The following is a 20,720-nucleotide window of genomic DNA, read 5'->3' on the forward strand; positions in this document are numbered from 1 at the left end:
GGCCTGGCATCTGTGTTCTCTTAGGGTTTGCAGGATCTCTGTCCAGGCCCTTCTGGCTTTTATGGTCTCTGCTGAGAAGTCAGGTGTAATTCTGATAGGTTTACCATTAAATGTTATTTGGTCCTTTCCCCTTGCAGCTTTTAATATTTTTTCTTTGTTCTGCATGTTTTGTGTTTTGATTATTATGTGGCGGGCAGTTTTTCTTTTCTGGTCAATTCTATTTGGTGTTCTGTAGGCCTCTTGTATGTTTATAGGCATCTCTTTCTTTAGATTGGGGAAATTTTCTTCTATGATTTTGTTGAGAATAGTTTCTGGGCCCTGGAGTCTGATGTCTCCTTCTCTTTCTTCAATGCCTATTATCCTCAGATTTCTTCTTTTCATGGTGTCCTTAATTTCTTGATGTTTTGTGTCAGGAGTTTTCCAGATTTGGCATTTTCTTTAATGGTTTGATTCAATATCTGTGATTGTATCTTCTAGCCCTGAGATTCGTTCTTCCATCTCTTGGATTCTGTTAGAAAAGCTCACCTCTGTGTTGCTCGCCTTCTTCTCTGAGGTCCTCACGTTCTCGTTTTCTTCTGTCTGTGTGTTTATCATTGAATCCCATTTTCATTTTCAGATCTTGAACTGATTTTTTGATTTCTTTCATCTGATTTTTTGTATATTCCTGAGTTTCTTCCATTGCCTCTTTATAGGTCTTCAGAGCTTGAACCGTTTTTAGTTATTTCTTCATCTGGTTGTTTGCATTTTCCTGCAATTTTTCCAGTTCCACTCTATGTGCTTCTTTATGTCTCTCACCTGTTTGTCTGCGTCTTCCTGCATTTGATTACGAATTTTATTTGTTTCCTCCATTATCATCCTCATTACTAAGGATTTGAGGTCATTTTCTTGTATTTCCGTTGTATTTGAGTTCTCTGGGTGGTTTTCTTTGGATAGCTGGAAACTGGAGACGCCATGTTGTTTTGGGGTTTTTTGCGTATGCTTTTTCGTTGTCCTTTAGACATCTTGCCATCTTTGTTTTTGTTGGGTAGCTTCCAGAGTTGAATGGAGGGTGTCTGACGATAGATTCACTTGTTTTCTTACGATTTCCCTAGGCTGCGAGCTCAAAGCTTCACTGGTGTGGATGTTAGGAGGTTAGCCCTGTTGTTCTGGTCTCTCACAGCCAGTGATCCTCAGTCCCCCTCTGCTGTGGATCCTGCAATTGTTCTGGGTCTCTGAATGAGCGTTGGGTCAGGCCAAGGTATCCACAGCCTTCTGTGTTCCCTGCCAAGTCCAGCCAGGAGCACTGCGACAGAACCACGGGCAGAACTCAGCTAGATTCTCAGGGCCTGAACCGTCTGCCAAGCTCAGCTAGGGATTTTGGGCCCAAAATGCACACAGGGTCCAGCCAGAATTTTTGGGCTGGGACTACGCACCAAGCTCCACTAGGGCCTTTTGGCCCAAAGTGCGTGCTGTGGTCAGTTATTGACTCAGGGCCCGAACTGACCACCAATCTCAGCCAGGAATTCTGGATTCAAACTGCACACTGTGTCCAACCAGAGTCTTAGAGCTGGTGAAACCGAGAGCTCTGTCCAGCCTGTGCCACAGCAGGAGAACTGCGGCTGCTCTGAGTTAGCGCCAGTGGTGGAACAAGTGCTCCGCCCGGACTGTGTCACCGCAGCGGAGCTGCCGCTGAGCTGAGGTGGTGCCTAGGATGGAACCGAGCACGTCACCAAGCCTGCGCCACAGCAGGAGAACTGCGGCTGCTCTGAGTTAGCGCCAGTGGTGGAACAAGTGCTCTGCCCAGACTGTGTCACCGCAGGGGAGCTGCCGCTGAGCTGAGGTGGTGCCTAGGATGGAACCGAGCACGTCACCAAGCCTGCGCCACAGCAGGACAACTGCGGCTGCTCTGAGTTAGCGCCAGTGGTGGAACAAGTGCTCTGCCCAGACTGTGTCACCGCAGGGGAGCTGCCGCTGAGCTGAGGTGGTGCCTAGGATGGAACCGAGCACGTCACCAAGCCTGCGCCACAGCAGGACAACTGCGGCTGCTCTGAGTTAGCGCCAGTGGTGGAACAAGTGCTCCGCCCGGACTGTGTCACCGCAGGGGAGCTGCCGCTGAGCTGAGGTGGTGCCTAGGATGGAACCGAGCACGTCACCAAGCCTGCGCCACAGCAGGAGAACTGCAGCTGCTCTGAGTTAGCGCCTGTGGTGAAACCAAGTGCTCCGCCCAGACTGTGTCACCGCAGGGGAGCTGCCGCTGAGCTGAGGTGCTGCCTAGTGTGGAGCAGCGTGCTCAACTAAGCCTGCGCCACAGCAGGGGAGCTATGGCCACGCTGAGTTAGTGCCTCAGGCAGAATTGTTTGCTGGGCCGGGCCAATACCCGGGACTCTGGGGCCGAACTGTCCGCCGAATCCAGTCTGGGTCCAAAGGCTCCACGCAACCCAAATCCTGCCCCGAGTCCCCTCTCCCGCAGTAATTCCCACCAGCCACCACACCAATCGCCTCCACCGGAAGGCTATGAGCTGCAAACCTCAGCCGCCGCTGCTGGTGCCTCTGCCGCTGCCGCTCCGATCAGAGAAAAACCACGCTCCTCCCGTGTGCAGGGGCACGCAGGTCCTCCGCACCCTGGTCCCTCCGAACCGTGGAGCACTCCTGCTGCCGTGATGTTTGGACCTCGGTGTTCCTGGCTCAGAAATCTGTGCAATTTCCTGAATTGTTCACTGGAGCCTCCAAACGCGGTCCACACTGCTCGCCGCCATCTTGGATCCCCCCCCTATGGAGGTGTCTTAATGTTGAAAGACACTGAAAAGTTTTGTAGTCGGTAAATTAGTGATTAATAACTAAACTAGTAGCTTTTGAGAGACGAATTTACAATTTTAAACTGATAATGACAAACTAGAAAATTGGTTCTTCATTACTGATATAATTTTTCACATGGAAAGAAATCAAATTCCTGACAGTCTCAGTAAATAAAATTTCCAAGAAGTGAAGAATGACAAAAGTAAAGGACTTATCAGAGTTCTGCCATTTCTTCCCCAGCTGGACATTTACTTTGTAAGTGGTTAGATCTTTTAAACTTGCCTTTCTAAGATGACAATTACTTCTGACATCACATTTATTAAAAAAAAAAAGTCTGTCTGGCCAGTGTGTGCCCAGAATGGTACCCTGGTTTCCCAAGTCAGTCCTGTCAGATACATCCCCAGCTCTCTGACCCAGAACACACAGTGAAGCCTGCGTGATGGGAACTATTCTTAGTGAGAGCCACACAGGCATACTGCCTCCTTACAGGTGACTTCCTCCAAATGGGGGAGTGCAGGCAGAGAGCAGTCAGCAGCTCTGCAGCGTCAATCTGTGTGTTAGAGGAGAAAAAAAAAAAAAAAAAAAAAAGAGAGAGAGATTTTAAGAAATTTTAAAACAAGAAGCTTAGAGAGCTCCAAAAGAGTGGTAGAAAAGAGGAAAGAGGAAAAGCAAGGTGAGGCTGGGCACACGTGGTATGGACTGTGAAGGAGGAAGGACAATGATTCACAATGTGTGGTAGCTTACTGACCCCTGAACTGATACCGGAATAAGTGACCTGACAGGTACAAGAGGGAGAACACCCTCGTTTCTTGTCATTATTCCCGTCTTCCATGTTATATAGTTGAAGAACTTAATGCGCCAGTAATTTTACCACGGGAAACCAATCAGAGATGAAAATGTCAATATGCGGAACTTGGTTGGTTGTGTAGTATTAGGGGATTAGCTTTCAATTTTTTGTTTTAATAAGAGAGAATCTTGTCTTATTGCCCGGTTAGTCTCAAACACATAATCCTCCTGCCTCAGCATTTCAGGTGTTTGGATTACAGGTATGGCCAACCATCAGGCTCTAGCAACTCTTGGCTTTTGGTACATCCATTCTATGTGGTTAGTTTGCATAAAGCGCTGCAGTTGGAGTGTCTTTATTTTTCCTTTTCATGGTAGCGTTAGACCTTTTTAAAAAAAGATTTGTTTTTTATTATGTATACAGTGCTCTGCCTGCCTGACAGAAGAGGGCATCAGATCACATTATATATGGTTGTGAGCCACCATGTGGTTGCTGGGAATTGAACTTGGGACCTCCTGAAGAGCAGTCAGTGATCTTAACCTCTGAGCCATCTCTCCAGCCTGACACTAGACCTTTTAAGGACACTTCAGAAACTTATGGGAAATAACTTCTCCAAGTCCTCAAAATATTTCCATTTAAAGTATTGAGTTATCAATTGATTTCTCACTAGCATGAGTGAGTTTTTATGCTTAAATAGGACAAATTCCTCATGGCCATATTAACCAGATCCTCCCCCAAATCTGCTCCTCCTACCCTCCAAAAAAGAAAAGGCTGAGGCCTGGTGGGAGCATTTGCTTTTAAATTGATTCAGTTGTAACTGAGCAGTGATTGGTATCTTGGTATCAAGGTGTCTCTTGAACATTTTACACCACTTGAATTTGTTATTTCTAAGGATTGCTCTGATTGCATCTCACTCCTGCTGTGAGAACTGTGCAGCCATCATAAGAGATTCTGAGCGTGCCTCTGACTTTCATTCTCACACACTTTTCTTTTCTTAACTCCAATGCCACAAAGAAGTCAAACCATTGGAAGTCTTAAGAAAGTCAACCAAAGGGGTGACAACCAGAGAGAGTAAGTAAAACCCCACCATCGATGGGGTTCTTTCTTGTGGTTTGCCTCTTACACCTCATCAAGACTGGGAGTTTTATCCTTATTTGCTGCCACAGATGCACTATTTAGATTTATCAGAGATAGTGGGCCAAAGGAATACAGCCCGTACCATTTCTAAAGCATGGCCATACAAATCCACTGCCAAATATTCCATTCTGTATTTTATTAAATAATTAAAACACGTGTCAATTTTTAATATGAATTGAGAAACATAATGGACAAATTGTAAAATGAGAGACATGATGTAAACTGGTTTAGATCAAGTTCTACCTTGGACACTGATAGATATGAAGCTAGAAAAAGGAATGGGGAGACAGATGGCCCAGGGAAATATCCGCTGTGCAAGCACATGGGCGTAAGTTCAGATCCCCAGCACCCACCTGAAACCCTAGCACTTAGGGAGGGGAGGCAGAGGCTGGCTTCTTGAGCTCTGCCCATATAACTGGATCTGTAACCTCCAGGTTCAATGAGAGACTTTCAAAAAGTAATGAAGAGGGGAACAAAGTCAGAAACTTGATGTTGACCTCTGGGATTCACATGCATACATGCACACATTGTGCTCATATACCTACAAGCACACGCGACACGAACACACACACACACACCGCATAAACAAAGATAAGCCAAGTATAATTAAAGCCAAAGTCTTTCTGGTCAGTTGTTTCTAGAAACATCTGTGTTGTAGTAAATTTAAAAAAAATATATCTAGTAATCTTTATTATAAAATTAGCCTATAATTATTATAGCGGTATTATCTAAACCCCTATCATAATCAATAAAGACATAGACACCTGTTGTATTTAGAATGGCTTTATTTTACCTGGGGCTGGGCAGATATCACCCCCCTAAACCACCTCCCATTATCTCGCAGCCTCCATCCCGTGCCATCTGCTTTATTCATTTCTATCTGGGCTATTTCCCATCTGTAATCCCCAAATACCTGCTTATGTTGTTCACCTGGGCCGCTTCTTTCCATGCGGAACTTCAGGGTTCCTCCTCCTGGCCCTCTTCCCCTTCCCAAGGCAAATCTGCTCCTTCTTCCTCTTCCAGTACCCATTTCCTTCTCCAAATCCCGTGAGACTTCCTTGCAGCTCTTCCTTCTGCCCCGCCCAGGCAGTAAATACGTGGGGCTCATAAAAGACAGCAAGCAGAGCTCGGGGGAGCAACATAGGTAACGATCAAACACAAAGCACCCAAATACGCGGTTACACAGGGCACACCACATTCAGGTACGTTCTCATTTATAGAGTTACAGTTACTACTGATGAGATGAAACACCATGGCTAAAGCAACTTGGGGAGCAAAGAAAGGATTTATTTAGCCTACACTTCCACAGCAATGTCCATTACCCAAGGAAGTCAGGACAGGAACTCAAACAAGACAGGAACCTGGAGGCAGGAGCTGATGCAGAGGCCATGGAGGGGTGTGGCTTACTGGCTTGCTCCCTGTGACCTGCTCAGCCTGTTTTCTTGTAGAACCCGGGACCACCAGCCCAGGGATGGCACCATCCCTAATGGGCTGGTCCCTCCCCCATTAATCACTAGTTAAGAAAATGGCCTACATACTTGCCTGCAGCCTGGTCATATGGAGGCATTTTCTTAATTAAGGTTCCCTCCTCTCAGGTGGCCTTAGCTCGTGTCAAGTTAACATAAAACAAGCTGGCACAAAGGCTTTCAGAAAATGTTACCAATATTACATGTAGTCTAACTGCCATAAGTTTTCAAATTGAAATTCATACAGAATGTTCTGATCACTGTTTCCCCTCCCCATTTCTTCATAGATTCCCCCACCTCTTCATCCTCCCAACACAACACTTATTTTTCTTCCTTCCTTCCTTCCTCCCTTCCTTTCTTCCTTTCTTTCTGAAACAAACAGGCAAAAAAACCAAAACAAACAAACAAACAAAAAACCCCAGAAACAACAACAATGAAAAAGCACAAGAAACACATACAAACTTATAAAAACACAAAATTGAAAACTATAATATACAAGTAAAAGACTGGTAATATTTTTTTTTTTAAAAGCCCAATCAATACTAGGCAAAAAGAAAAACAAAAATATTCTACAAAAAACAACATTGAGATCATTTTGTGTTGGCCATCTACTGCTGGCCGTGGGGCTTCTCCTTAAGTGTGGTTTATATACCAGGGACATTCCATTGGAGAAAACTTATTATTTAGAGATGGGCTATAACTGTCCATTTCCTCCGGTCAGTGCTGGAACTCCATCTGGCTTGACCCTGAGCAGTTGGCCACAGTTTTTGTGAGTTCATATGTGTCTCACTTCCTGGGTGAAAAACATTGTCTCCTTGGTGCTGGCATAACTTTTGATGACTTTTTTTTTCTCCCGAAGAAGCCAAGATCTCAGATCAGTTATCAAAACAAATGTCATGACTGACAGAAGCAGCAGAAGGTGAGACCTGCTTGCATGCCTCTGAGCCTCATGCTTCTCTGGCTTAACTGGTGACCTCAAGGGTGTGGAGGGAGTCACAGCCTCAAATCTGTCCTCTCTCTTCTGTGGCTTCTGCAGCCCTGTCATTCACTTGGAGAGTGTATTGTGATTGTGCCTTGCACAACAAAATCTTGGTGTCTTACTTGACTATATTACTTGGTCCACTTTATACCAAAATACATTTGTTATCAGAATAATTGTCTACAATTAAATAATAATTTAATGAGTTAATCAACAAAAACATAGAATGGACGATATGTATCTAGTTCTATATGTAATCTAATTCTGTGGAAATGTCGCGAAACTTACCAAAACATTCCTTTCATAAGAGGTAAAGATCTTGAGAATGTGAAGGTCAGCCCCAGAGGACAGGAAAATGCCACCAGGTATGTCCATCTCACTAATGTCTCTAATTCTGATTTCTACGTAATAGTCAGAAGGCAAATGAGTCAACATTTTAGCTTCATAACCATATTTTAATGTATGGAATTAGCCAATAAAGAGATGTGGCCATTCATGCTTACCTTCCATAGATGTATTTATTTTAGTGTTTAATACTGAGTTATTATTTTTCCTTGCTCTGGGGTATTGATTGCTTTTTTAAGGATTGGTGAGAGAATAGAATTATCTAAAGAATGCAGCTTGCCCATGGTTTCTTTAGCACATTTTGGGAGTGACAGAGACAGCCGAGCCAGCTTAGCTAAGACCCCCTGAGTCACCTCCGCTAAGGATGGTGGTTTCTGCAGGCAGCCCCGGGAGGGAGGGCCAGAGCCTGGCAGGAGTAAAGACTTCCTGCTGCTGCCCACCTCTACCATCCCGCTGCCCGCTGCCCGCTTTGAGCAGAGCTCCTCCGGGTTATTAAAAGGGGAGCATGCAGATCCAGTAAGAAGTAAGTCATTATTTTTCCTTCTGCGAATGTGGTTTTCATTTTTTAAAAAAAATCTTGCTCTTTGTTACTTACAATAACAATTCACTCAGAGGCAAAAGATATTTAAAAGGTTTGACTGGGGGCTTGATTGACAGGTTTATAGGAGGGCATGCTTTCTTAGTATTTTCAATACTGTTAAATTATTGTTATTACCAATATTTTTATTATTAAAACAAACAAACCAAAAAATGAGATTGTATCGGTTTGTTGAGTGGCAGCTTGTATTCTGTGTGGTTCTAGAGGACAGCCACATCTAAATTACCTCACCTCACTGTGGCCCTTTGGAAGTGGTCTAACTGGATCTGAAGACAAGGCTGATTTTGTTCAGTAGGACGTCTCACATGTACTTATAATCTGTGAACAGACCAGACAGTCCGTATGTATGAGTTGTTACATTGTTAGCAAATGAACAGCTTTAAGTGGCCTTCAGCTTGAGATGTGAGAAACTGTCATTTATATTTAGAACTTTAAGTGTTCACACCGGTGCAGAGAACTTTTACATGGAATGCTTGTTAACGTGTGAGCTATTATTCATTTGATTTGTGTTTTATCTTACTGACATCCATTAGAACTCATTTCCTTTCCCACAGAAAACAAGATCTCGATGGACTGCTTAAAGTGAATCCTGAAACAAGTGAACCGTTGAAGAGGTACGGCATCTAACGTGTCCCTTTGCCGTTAGGATGCTGGTGTTTATGTTCGGGACAGTGACTTGAAGTGCAAGCCCAAACAGCTCGTTTATTCTCTCACACACACTTTATTAAGTCACAGAGTCTGTTGTATTTTCTTCTTTGGTGATGTTTGCTATCTGGCAATTTTAACAAACCCCACGACAGTGTTCACTAAGCATCTCAGTTCTCTTCTTTCTCTTGTATTAGTGTATACACGTATGAATATTATATCTATAAAAGTGCGTGAGTATAATAATAGCACATGTGTGTGTAAGAGTGAAATGTACACGGATGCTTATGTATGCATGTGTGTGTGTAACATGCATGTGAACTGTATTTTGTAACGGAACTGTTGCCATGTAGCTGAAAATGGTGTATCAAATAATTCCGTGAGCTCTTTTCCACTCAGTTAACTCAGCATATGATATTATTTGTCTGTTCTCAGCTGTGTCAGCAGTGCCCCAAAGGGCTGTGCTGGCAGAGCAAAGGCTCAGCTAGCTAAAAGCTGCTGTGAACACTGCCAGCTGCCCTGTTACTGGCCTCGTGATGCAGCCAGAGGCACAAGCACCCGGTGAAGTTGGCAAAACAACCAAATCTTGGATACTTGTTGAGAGAAAAGCTTTGGCTTTCTTGGCTTCGTAAGTGGTTCGGGAAGATGACTGAGGCATTAATGTGAACAGGGACTCTGGAAGCCCTGGTTCACACTGGTTCACACTGATTCACACTGATTCACACTCAGCTTCTGGCTAACTATACCACTGACCCTGTTCACTCCATGCCTTTTCTACTGCTGTGATAAAGACCACAGCAACTTAAGGAAGAAAGGGTTTATTCCACCTGAAAGGGGAGTCTGGGCAGGAAGAAAGAGGCAGGGAGTTGGGCAGAGGCCACGAGGGAGTGCTGCTCACTGGTTTGCTCCTCCTGGCTTGCTCAGCCTGCTTTCTTATACCACCCAGGACCATCCACCCCCGGGGTGACACCACTTGCTATGGGGTAGGTGCACCCACAACAATCATCAGTCAAGAAAATGCACCAAAGGTTTGGTCACAGGCAAATCTGATGGGGGCATTTTCTCAATTAAGGTTCCCTTTTCTGAAATGATTCCAGCATGTGTCAAGTTGACATAAAACTGGCCAGGACATTCATCTACCAAAGAGAAATCAGAATACACTTGTGCTCAGCACATTCTAGATACAAACAATGAAGCCAAAGTCAGTGTTAGTAAAACATTCAGATCAATTGTTTTTTGTTATGGTATATAGGCATTTAGTTCATCTTGACATCCAAAATAGGTTCCTATTTAATATTTATTAAACTACTTCAAATTGCAACCTATTATTCTTTATATATTGAAATGGGCATGTGTATACGTGACTGGTATGTGCATATGTGTATGTTTTGAATACTTGCTTGCACTGTGCATTCTTATATAAGCACATGTGTGTGCTTACAAGTGGAGATATGTGCCTGTGTATGTATGCAGGTAGACATGCCCATAATGTGTGCATTATGTAACTTGTACAAATGAATTATGGCATATATGTGAATATTGGTTGTGCATTCATATATATGTACATATATAATATATGAGTGTATGTGTTCATGGATGTATGTACATGTGTGAACACATGTGAAATGTGTGTGTGGGTGCTTTTTATGAGCTTTTAAGAATAGCAGTTTTAATGTATTTTTTATGTAATGAGACTTTGTAAATATTTTAAATATAAAGTTAGGGACCGAGTCAGTAACAGGCATGAGACTCTGTGTTAACATCTCAGCATCCTTGAAAAAGTCAGGCATTGCAGTATAGCCCTGTGACCTTATCCTAAGAAGGTAGAGGTAACAGCACAGCCCTGTGACCCTGTCCTAAGAAGGTAGAGGTGACAGCACAGCCATGTGGCCCTATCCTAGGAAGGTAGAGGTAACAGCACAACCCTGCGACCCTGTCCTAGGAAGGAAGAGGTGACAACACAGCCCTGTAGCCCTATCCTAGGGAAGGTAGAGGTGACAGCACAGCCCTGCGACCCTGTCCTAGGGAAGGTAGAGGTGACAGCACAGCCCTGCGACCCTGTCCTAGGAAGGTAGAGGTGACAGCACAGCCCTGCGACCCTGTCCTAGGAAGGTAGAGGTGACAGCACAGCCCTGCGACCCTGTCCTAGGGAAGGTAGAGGTGACAGCACAGCCCTGTAACCCTGTCCTAGGAAGGTAGAGGTGACAGCACAGCCCTGCGACCCTGTCCTAGGAAGGTAGAGGTGACAGCACAGCCCTGTAGCCCTATCCTAGGGAAGGTAGAGGTGACAGCACAGCCCTGCGACCCTGTCCTAGGGAAGGTAGAGGTGACAGCACAGCCCTGTGGCCCTGTCCTAGGAAGGTAGAGGTGACAGCACAGCCCTGCGACCCTGTCCTAGGGAAGGTAGAGGTGACAGCACAGCCCTGCGACCCTGTCCTAGGAAGGTAGAGGTGACAGCACAGCCCTGCGACCCTGTCCTAGGAAGGTAGAGGTGACAGCACAGCCCTGCGACCCTGTCCTAGGGAAGGTAGAGGTGACAGCGCAGCTCTGTAACCCTGTCCTAGGAAGGTAGAGGTGACAGCACAGCCCTGCGACCCTGTCCTAGGAAGGTAGAGGTGACAGCACAGCCCTGTGGCCCTATCCTAGGGAAGGTAGAGGTGACAGCACAGCCCTGCGACCCTGTCCTAGGGAAGGTAGAGGTGACAGCACAGCCCTGCGACCCTGTCCTAGGGAAGGTAGAGGTGACAGCACAGCCCTGCGACCCTGTCCTAGGAAGGTAGAGGTGACAGCACAGCCCTGCGACCCTGTCCTAGGAAGGTAGAGGTGACAGCACAGCTCTGAGGCCCTATCCTAGGGAAGGTAGAGGTGACAGCACAGCCCTGTGGCCCTGACCTAGGAAGGCAGAGATAGGAGGATCCCGGATGTAGCTGCCCCACTACTTTTTACCAAATTAGTGATCTCTACCTTCAGTAAGAAGCCCTTGTCTTAAAAAGTAACAAGAAGAGTGATGTAGACATCAATCTCTGGCCTCATGTGTGCAAATGTACATGTGTATGCTTGTACATGCACATACACACACACATACACACACACACACACACACACACACACACACACACACACACACACACAAAGACAGGACAAGCTTCTTTCCTTACTAAAAAGATGTCACTATTTTTCTATCTCAAGTGGAATACAATTTTAATTTCTTACTTTCTCAATAAAGTCCTATCAAATAAACCTTTCCTAAATCAGGGTCACTCTTGCCTTAAGGCATTTACACATGCTGTTCCCATTTTCTGGACTACTACCGCCATATTGTCTTCTTTTCAAACAGATCATTTGTAACTACTGGATGTAATTAAATTATATGCCCCACTTGTCCACGGTACTACAAACACCGAATACTCTTTTTAAAGTACAGCATATGTAAATTAGCTGGAAAAAAAAATGATGCCGTTCACTTAGATGTCTGTGTATGTCCCGCCTCTCCACAGCTTGGAATGGAAGCCTCAAGTAGGCGAATTCTGTGTCTGTTTCGTTCACATCCAGCCCACCACTTGGCAGAGCCTCGTTCATTGGCTTTTTGCTATTTATGGACTACATAATGTATAAACACGGATGCTATATACAGTATGAGCCAATGATTCATGCAGTTAAGCTTCAAATAGCATATCACTTCAGTAATTAGATCATCTCATTACTTAGCTCACCTTCCTTTATTGACTTTATGCATTAAGAACTTAAGTAACCTTATACAGTTTTCAGCCTCATTCAGTGTTTAAAGAGGCTGACGTCTTCATAATATAACGAGAGCAAAGCCCCAGCCACACTCTCAAGGGAAGGGCTTACAGTGCTTGCTGACATGCTACTTATTTGAACACTGAAATCTTGCAATTGTAACCTGGGAAGCTTTTCCTAAGACCCTGTGGTTCAAATCCCATAGACTTCATTTAGGTGAAAAACAGCACAGGCGAATCTGGAGTACATCAGTTGTTTCTGTGGGGTTAATTGTTTCATTGTTGTCATAATGGAGGTCCACACATTTTCTGTGTGGACTTCAGTCTGAGCATCACATCTTGAGACATCTGGATCGAGGAAAAACTTGGGTCAACATCTGGTTGCTTCTAAACACTGTATCTTTGATGTTGTGTAAATGGAACCTCAGAGACATCTCCGTGGGGTCATCAAGTGCAGAGAGAGTGTTAAAGCTTCCTCCTAAGGAGGCTCCGCTCCCCATGTGGCACCCTCTGTAGATCAGAGGAGAGGTTGCTGGCTGCCTGGCGGGATGGATGTGAAGAGCACATGCATGTGCAATCAGAGAAGCATCACTCCGCTAAGATCAGAAGCAGGCGTGCAGCTAAGGCCAGCAGCAAAGCACTCAAGTGTTCTCAGTAACTGTGGAGTTCATATTCCAGCCAGTATGGCTTATATTTTGGTACGTTTCAGAAGTCTATAGACTTTAGTTTTCTGACCATTTGTTTCTAAAACAATCAGTTACAATGTGCGTGTTGTTCTTAGTAGTTTTAAGTACCAGAAGTAGATACCAGGTTTCTATATTTGTCTTAATGCAATTTTGTAATAGAAAACTTACCAATAAATATCAACAAAACATGGATTTAAAGCAGTTTGTCTTACACATGTTGGAGGTTGCTGCCAAGAGAGAATGTTTTCTGGAATGTTCTATGGGATCAGTCTATGGACTAATTAAAACCTGTTTTGTATACTTGGTAGTGGTTAACAGAGTACCATTAAATGCACTGGAGAGAGCCCTACTGAAAATTTGCTAATAGCCAAAATGTCTGCATAAAATATAGTCTCACCAATTCTCAGTGCATTCCTGGTATGTATGTAAATCCCTCCGTCCCTGCACATGCCAAAGTGAACTCTTTGGCATGATCTCAATGCGTGTTTATACTGTTTCTGGGCCTTAATTCCCCTGGTTGAAACTCCACCATTAACCACGCCATGTCCTCAATGTTTTACAGAGGCCAGAGCCTTGACAATCTGATCAAAGTCACCCCGGAAGAAAACAGAAGTAGCCAAGGGTGAGTGGATTATGTCTTACCTTTCCTTTCCTCCTTCAATACGTAGCACTTATGACAGAAAGAGCTTGGATACTTGGACCCAGAGAGCCTGAAGCTCATTGCCTACAAGGTGGCGTTCTGAGCAAGTCCTATGGCCACTGGGCTACAGCTGGCTGGTCACAGTGTGAGGATCGTGTGCTTAGTCTGTCTTTGGCAGCAGAGAGCATGAAGGATCAAGTGGAATAATGTTATAAGATTATTAAAGCCGAGCATAGTTGCGCACGCCTTTAATCCCAGCACTCGAGAGGCCGAGGCAGGTGGATTGCTGTGAGTTTGAGGCCAGCCTGGTCTACAGAGTGAGTCCAGGACAGCCAAGGCTATACAGAGAGACCCTGTCTTGAAAAAAAAAAAAAGATTATTAAAACAAAATGCTGTAGATGAAAATGGTTATCAAAACACCACTTAGCTGTGACTGCAGGATAAGTCTGAATTCTTCTGGAGGCAGGAAAAGTTTTTGAATAAACAATTGCTTTGTTCCAAAATAAGCTAGTGAAAAAAAAATCTCAATCATACCCTAATGTTCGGGTTTGTTTTGAGAATAAATGGGAAACTAAGCCAGTGTACCAATTATTTGTATGAAAGTTAAGCTTTACTCCTGTAAGTAGAAGATTTAGACCAGTATTTATTTCTATCAAAACTTAATAGTAAAGTTTATCCCGAGGACATATAGATTCACAGGATTTAAAGCAAAATGGCCAGTTCATTTCATTCTATTTTTATTGAAATGGGTTTCTGTTTGGTTTGTCCATTTAAAGTTCCAAAGAACTGAATAATTTTCACCAAGGTGAATACAACAAGGGGAAAAAGGTTTCAAGGGTCAGATTTAATATGCTCCTCCTTTGGGTTTCATGCTAATCAGTGTCTATAAGTGTAGTGAAATCATCTGTACACGTAATGGCTCTGACTGTCACGTAGCTAAGATAGTAGAGATTTTTGCCAGTTAATTTCCAGTATCATGAATGGACCTTTGATCATTTAGGTTCAGGTTGTTTTCTAATAAATACAGAAAATGTTGTTATTGCTTGGTTCCTTTTTTGTGAAAGGATGGAGCAGAAGAGGGGACCGCACTGTAAGCTAGAGCCCCTCCCACACACACACACTAGAGTCTAGGTCTCTTCTCAGACAGGTCAGTTTGCTTAGCTTTTCCATCAAGCTGATGAGCTGGGGATGCTCAAGCACTGGCCACTTCTGGAACCAATTCCATCACTAAATTTCATCAAAATGGCTGATGTCAAGGTCTCAGTAAATATTTTATAATAAAATATTTATCAGTTTTAACAAATAATTTCAACCATTTGATATAATCGATACGATTGTTTCTTCTATATTTTTAAGGAGTCAACGTCTTGACAATTTCAACAAACGGGTGCCCACAACCAACAGAGCAGACCACAGGTAAGGCTTAGGAAACTTTTCTCTCTCCTCTTTTTTCCTGACACTTAAAAATCAGAGAAATGTTTTATACAGTCCTAGAGACATCCCCTAGCAGGGATGCAGAAATCAGAAACAGATATGTCACCAACCCACAGGCTGATATTGAAACTCCTACAAGGGGCTCCCTGGCTGTGGACTGTGGTGCAGACAGGAGTTCTTGAAATACAGTGTAGCATTTCTATTGCACACTAAGGGCAACTCCCATGGGAGAAGGCAGCACCTTAAGAGGATTTCCTAAGACCAAGCAGCTGAAGTAGAATTCTGCCGATGACAAAACGTTCTCTGTCTTCTTCTTTTCCTTTCCTTTTCTTTTCTTTTTGTCTAAAACCCAAACAATTCTGAAGTTAGGAAGTCATTTTCGTGTGTGTGTGTGTGTGTGTGTGTGTGTGTGTGTGTGAGAATGGTGTGCACATATGTATATCTGTCCTTGTGTTAGTGGGTCTATGTGTGGAGCTCATACATGTATTGTCTGTATGGAAAGGTCAAAGGTTGACATAGCGAGTCTTGCTTGTGTAGCTAGGAGTCAGCTTATCTAGCTAGCCAGCTTGCTGTGGGAATCTTCTGTGGGTTCTCTCAAGATCTGCCTTACCTGCCTTGCATCTTGCATGGGCGCTAGGATTCTAAAATACAGTCTTTATGCTTGTGTACCAAGTGTTGCCCACTGAGCTCTGTAGCTATCCCAGGAGACCATTAAAAAAATCACATTCAGTCCATTAAAAAAAGAAGATATTTATCTTTCATATAGAAAAAATTTTCCCTATGGCCCACCATGTCAAGAAAGCATGGATTGCTATGTCAACTGGAATTGCATCAGATATGGATGATTTTTATATATATATATATATATAAAATCATCCATAGCTGATGCAATATATATATATATATATATATATATATATATATATATATATATATATATATATATATATATATATGTCTCTGTGAATAGGGATGCTGTTTTATAGTGTGTAGCTACAACAAAGCTCATATAGACTAGATTGGGAGTCAGCAGCTTTTCTCAAAGGTCTAAATAACAAGTAAATCAGGTATGAGAAGCCAAAATAAATTTTCATTTAACTACATAATCCTGCCACTACTGTGAAAGCAAATAGAAAATGCTTTGTAAACAAATGAGTGTCTGTGTTCCAGTAAATATTTATTATAAAATCTATGTGCGGGAGGAATTTAGCCTGGGGAGGGGCTTAGTGAGGGGACCCCTAGCCTAGATAATTTGTATTTAGAAGGCAGAGGTGATTCGACCCATAATGTAGTTGAAGCAACTTCTTGAACACAGCCAGCTGCCCTTGCTTTGCGTCAATGATCTCATCATTGCGAGGCTAAGCTGGAGACGTTGCCATCCTGCAGCTGGATCTTTCGTGCTGAGTTGTCCTGGGATTTCATAGCCCAACTAAGAATAAAACCTTATTGTCAGCCACTGAATTTGGAGACCATTTAAATACTTTACAGTGAAAGGGTGCAATTCAACACAGAGCTCCGCAGCTTCGGTTCAGAATGGCTAGTCTAACTATTAGAATAATAACTATAGAAAAACTCATTGTGGTGTATAGACTTTGTGTCTGGCTCATTCGGGCGTGTGGTTTTTTTTTTTTTTGTTTTGTTTTTTTTTTTTAGTTTTGTATAATAAAGTTTATTTTTAAGAAGAAGACTCTAGTCATGCTGGAGTTTTAAACTACTAACTATCTATTTGATTTTATATTAAGGCTGAAAAGTATAAGGTGATTGCTCTTGGTTGACCTTGTTAGATATTTCAATGTATTACTTTCAGGAACCAAGACCTGGACAGTCTTATCCAGGTGACCCGCTCAGAAAACAAAAGGTAAGCTTTGGAAGATTATTGATTGCTAAATCCTCCAATTTATGTAAAAGGAGAAGAATTATTTGGCTAAAATGTTTCAAAGGAGAGGATAAAAAAGTAGAAGATGGTTTGTTGATCTGTGGAATGCGTGACAGGGCTTTCTCTTTTATTGCTTCCATTCATTTCACTTTAATATTGTTTAAGATGATAATACCAATGCTAATTCTGTGTAATTACTACTTGAGAAATTCCTTGTGACACCATAATCACACAAGTAGGTTAATACTGCAAATTCTTAGTTAATAAATTATAAGTGTATAAAAATGAATAAACCCAAGAATATCAGTTTGGTACTTTCTCATAATCACATAGATTAATATTTAATAACTTGTGAGAAAACTGGCAAAATAACAGGTTTACACCTAATTAGAATATTTTTTGCACGACATTGAATTTGCTTCTGTTCTTGAGAAATTAAGACTATTTACATATTGGAGCAATAGTTAATAAATAGCTAATAATAGCTAAAGCATGTCAGAGAAACCTCAAGCTGTCACTCGCAGAGCTGCTATGAGGATCCTGTTGGTACAAGGGACTACTGTGAAGACAGTGGCGAGGAGGATGTTCAGGGCAGGGCCACAGAGTTCACCAGCAGCTGTCCTGAGTTTCACCTTAATGCCCAGAGCAAGGAGTGAGGGTGCAAGCTGCTCTTGTTCAGGAGTCAAATTTGGTTTGCCTTCAGCATTTTTTGGGAAGTTGACCGCAGGGAGTGTCTTAATCTTTATGAAGCTCTTCTTTATAAGGGATGGTCCTAAGCGCCCCTGTACTCTCAGAACTTACGGTTGAGGAAGAAATTAGAGAGCTTGGGGCTCTATAAAGGAGGTAGGGAGACTCTATGTGAAAACAAAACAAAATTCAAAATAATTAATGATCTGAGATAGATACTTTGTAACATATTACACACACACACACACACACACACGCATACTGAGTTCTTATTGACTCTGACTTTCCTTTTACTTTGTTTTAGCAATCAACACAATCTTGATGAACTTATTAAGACAAGCCCCAAAGCTGTCAAAACTACTGCTGGGTAAGGGAAAACTGTTGTTGTTTTTTAAAATTTCTTCTTAACTAAGCATAATATGAATATAAGTATCACAACCAGTTCATGGAAAAATTGAATGAAATTCTTGAAATATAAGCACTGTTTTTCTACGTACCTTAAAACTCAAATGTTAATTTCAGTATTTAGATGTAGCAAAGCACAGGCAGCTGAAAACTGTATATAATGGGGTCTTCTCTTAATCTAAGTAAAGCAGGAGATGGGAACACCCAGAAAGCAAAGGAAGAATGAAGCTGGGCCAGCAGATAATTCACTGTATTTGGTTTATAGATCATTAATGTTAAACTTTTGCTTCTCAAGTTAAAAGTTACTAACGGTAGCGATGCAGTACACTCAGAGTCCTCATTGGCTGCATCAGCAGCAGTGCGTTTACTTCTTTATGGAAAAGTGCTTCCTGGGGGAAAGGTAGACATTTTATATAGCTTATTGGTCTCTAGAGGGCTTACGCTTAAAGGAGGCATATGAACTTAAATTTAATAATTTTCTAAGTAGTGTCTCTAAGGTAGGTAACTTCACTTTTTGTCTATGATTATATACAGCTCACATTATCCATATATGTACTTTTTGTATAAAAAAATCTTAGGAATATGTTCATAATTTTCACTTTCAGGTTGTATTGATGCCTATAAAAACCATAAAACCCTGCAGATGGAATGAAGGAAACATAGGAAATCTTAGCCCAGCTGAGGGGAACAATTTTGAAAAGCACCATTCCAGCTGAATCTGCTCTGTAGAAGAGAAAATAAGGTCTCAGAAAGGTTAAGCAGTGTGGCCAAGGTCACAGAGAAAAGCAAGGGAAGACTGCTAGTTCTGTGACTTTGGAGGCAGTGAACAGTTACCGAGCACCTACTGGGCTCACAGCTATCGCTAGGTCTCATTTGCGTGCACGTTAGGTATAATTACAGGCCGTGGACACCAAAAAGGGAAATCGGTCGTCGTACTCAATCTTATTAACAGCAGGCAATTAGCATAGATTAAAACTAATTATGTACCAGGGGCGCAGAGATGTCACTGTTAGACAATAGTAGGTTGTCAGTTTAATATGTGACATGTAGGAGCCCCCATGTACTGCTGGCTGGATATAGAGGGTATTGTCAGTGAGTTGCAATTTAAAAGGAAAAAAAAAAATGAAATGAAAAAGCTGTTGTGATAAACATTATGTGCAGGAGCGCATTTGTATTCCTGTGGTAGATGTTAGAGAGGTCAGAGCTATAGCTGTGTCCTGTCCAGGTCCCTCTCTACGCATGACAATCCTGAGGCTTGAGCAGAACCCCCCCCCCCCCCCCATCTTCTCTAAGTCCTCTGCCCTCCACCTGAATTCTGTCCTTTGCTCCACAGCACAGAGACCTCAGTTTCCAATAAAATGAAGGTTCATTAGATGCCTCAGAAAATACTGGCGGCCACAAGGATCAGGCTGGGGTTCTGTTGTGGGACAATGGGAAGTGTCCCTTAGTGGTCTGACAGGGTCACTTGAAGGGTCATATATGGATGACATTAGCACAAGCACAGATGACTACAAAACACCCAGAGTCTCAACCTCCACGGAAGTAATACCTCCACATCTGCTACATCCTCTACCATATAGGCATCACAAAATCAAACCGGGGACTTGAGTAGGAAAGATGCTATATTTTCCCAGCATAAAATTTAACACTGGATTCCTTTGTTGGTAGGATGCAGGGCCAGGAAACAGTGTTTTCAGTTCACTGAGATATGTTGTATCTGCCACTTATTCAGAGAACAACACTGTTGCTTAGATCCTAGCTGTGGTGACACACAGTTGCCTTTTTGTAAGTAGTGGTGGCACAGAGCATGTCTTTATGTCTGCTGGGCTTTTGTTGGGTATGCTCCTTATTAAAGGGTTTATACTTAATGAGTAGCAATCAGCACAGAATGAATCAATTAGATATTAAAGTTTTAATGCTGTCAGGGCATTGTTTCTTGCAATTTCTCTCTCTCTCTCTCTCTCTCTCTCTCTCTCTCTCTCTCTCCCCTCTTCTGCCCCCCTCCCCCCCCCGCCCGCGCATATGTTGAGTGTGCTCATACTGGGCTTTATATAATACTGGTTTGAATAGGATATCACTGTTTTAGGTTTTTAGATGAACAATCTTGTATTCTGCTCAGTAGAACACATAGAAATGGAGGCTCTGACATTTGTTTTCATATTTCCTGTCTTTATTTTATTTTATTTTTTAAGATTTATTTATTATGAATACAGTGCTCTGCCTGCTTGCACACATGAAGGCCAGAAGAGCGCATCAGATCACACTATAGATTGTTGGGAGCCACCATGTGGTTGCTGGGAATTGAACTCAGGACCTCTGGAGGAGCAGTCTGTGCCCTTAACCTCTGAGCTGTCTCTCCAGCCCTTCCTGTCTTTATTATAAATTATATTTATGGATAGTATATGCAGTAACACCAAAACTCATTGTGACTGATCTTAGATGTAAACAATTTAAACACACCCTGCCTGCTACAAGGTTTTATTCCTTGTTATTTCTTTTTCCTCAACATACTAAGTTAACTTG

General features: G+C 42.7%; 1 protein-coding gene across 1 annotated transcript in view; it reads left to right on the forward strand.

Moving 5' to 3' along the window:
* The window catches only part of Scel (sciellin), a 104,951-nt gene that overhangs the window by 60,919 nt on the left and 23,312 nt on the right, over positions 1-20,720 (forward strand). The window contains exons 15-21 of the mRNA XM_051160934.1: positions 4,574-4,630; positions 7,022-7,081; positions 8,639-8,698; positions 13,718-13,777; positions 15,152-15,211; positions 17,037-17,087; positions 18,097-18,159. Of these exons, the coding sequence (XP_051016891.1) occupies positions 4,574-4,630; positions 7,022-7,081; positions 8,639-8,698; positions 13,718-13,777; positions 15,152-15,211; positions 17,037-17,087; positions 18,097-18,159 (411 nt within the window). The remainder of the gene's footprint in view (positions 1-4,573; positions 4,631-7,021; positions 7,082-8,638; positions 8,699-13,717; positions 13,778-15,151; positions 15,212-17,036; positions 17,088-18,096; positions 18,160-20,720) is intronic.

This window comes from Acomys russatus, chromosome 18, assembly GCF_903995435.1.
Source record: "Acomys russatus chromosome 18, mAcoRus1.1, whole genome shotgun sequence".
In the NCBI taxonomy this organism is placed as follows: domain Eukaryota; kingdom Metazoa; phylum Chordata; class Mammalia; order Rodentia; family Muridae; genus Acomys; species Acomys russatus.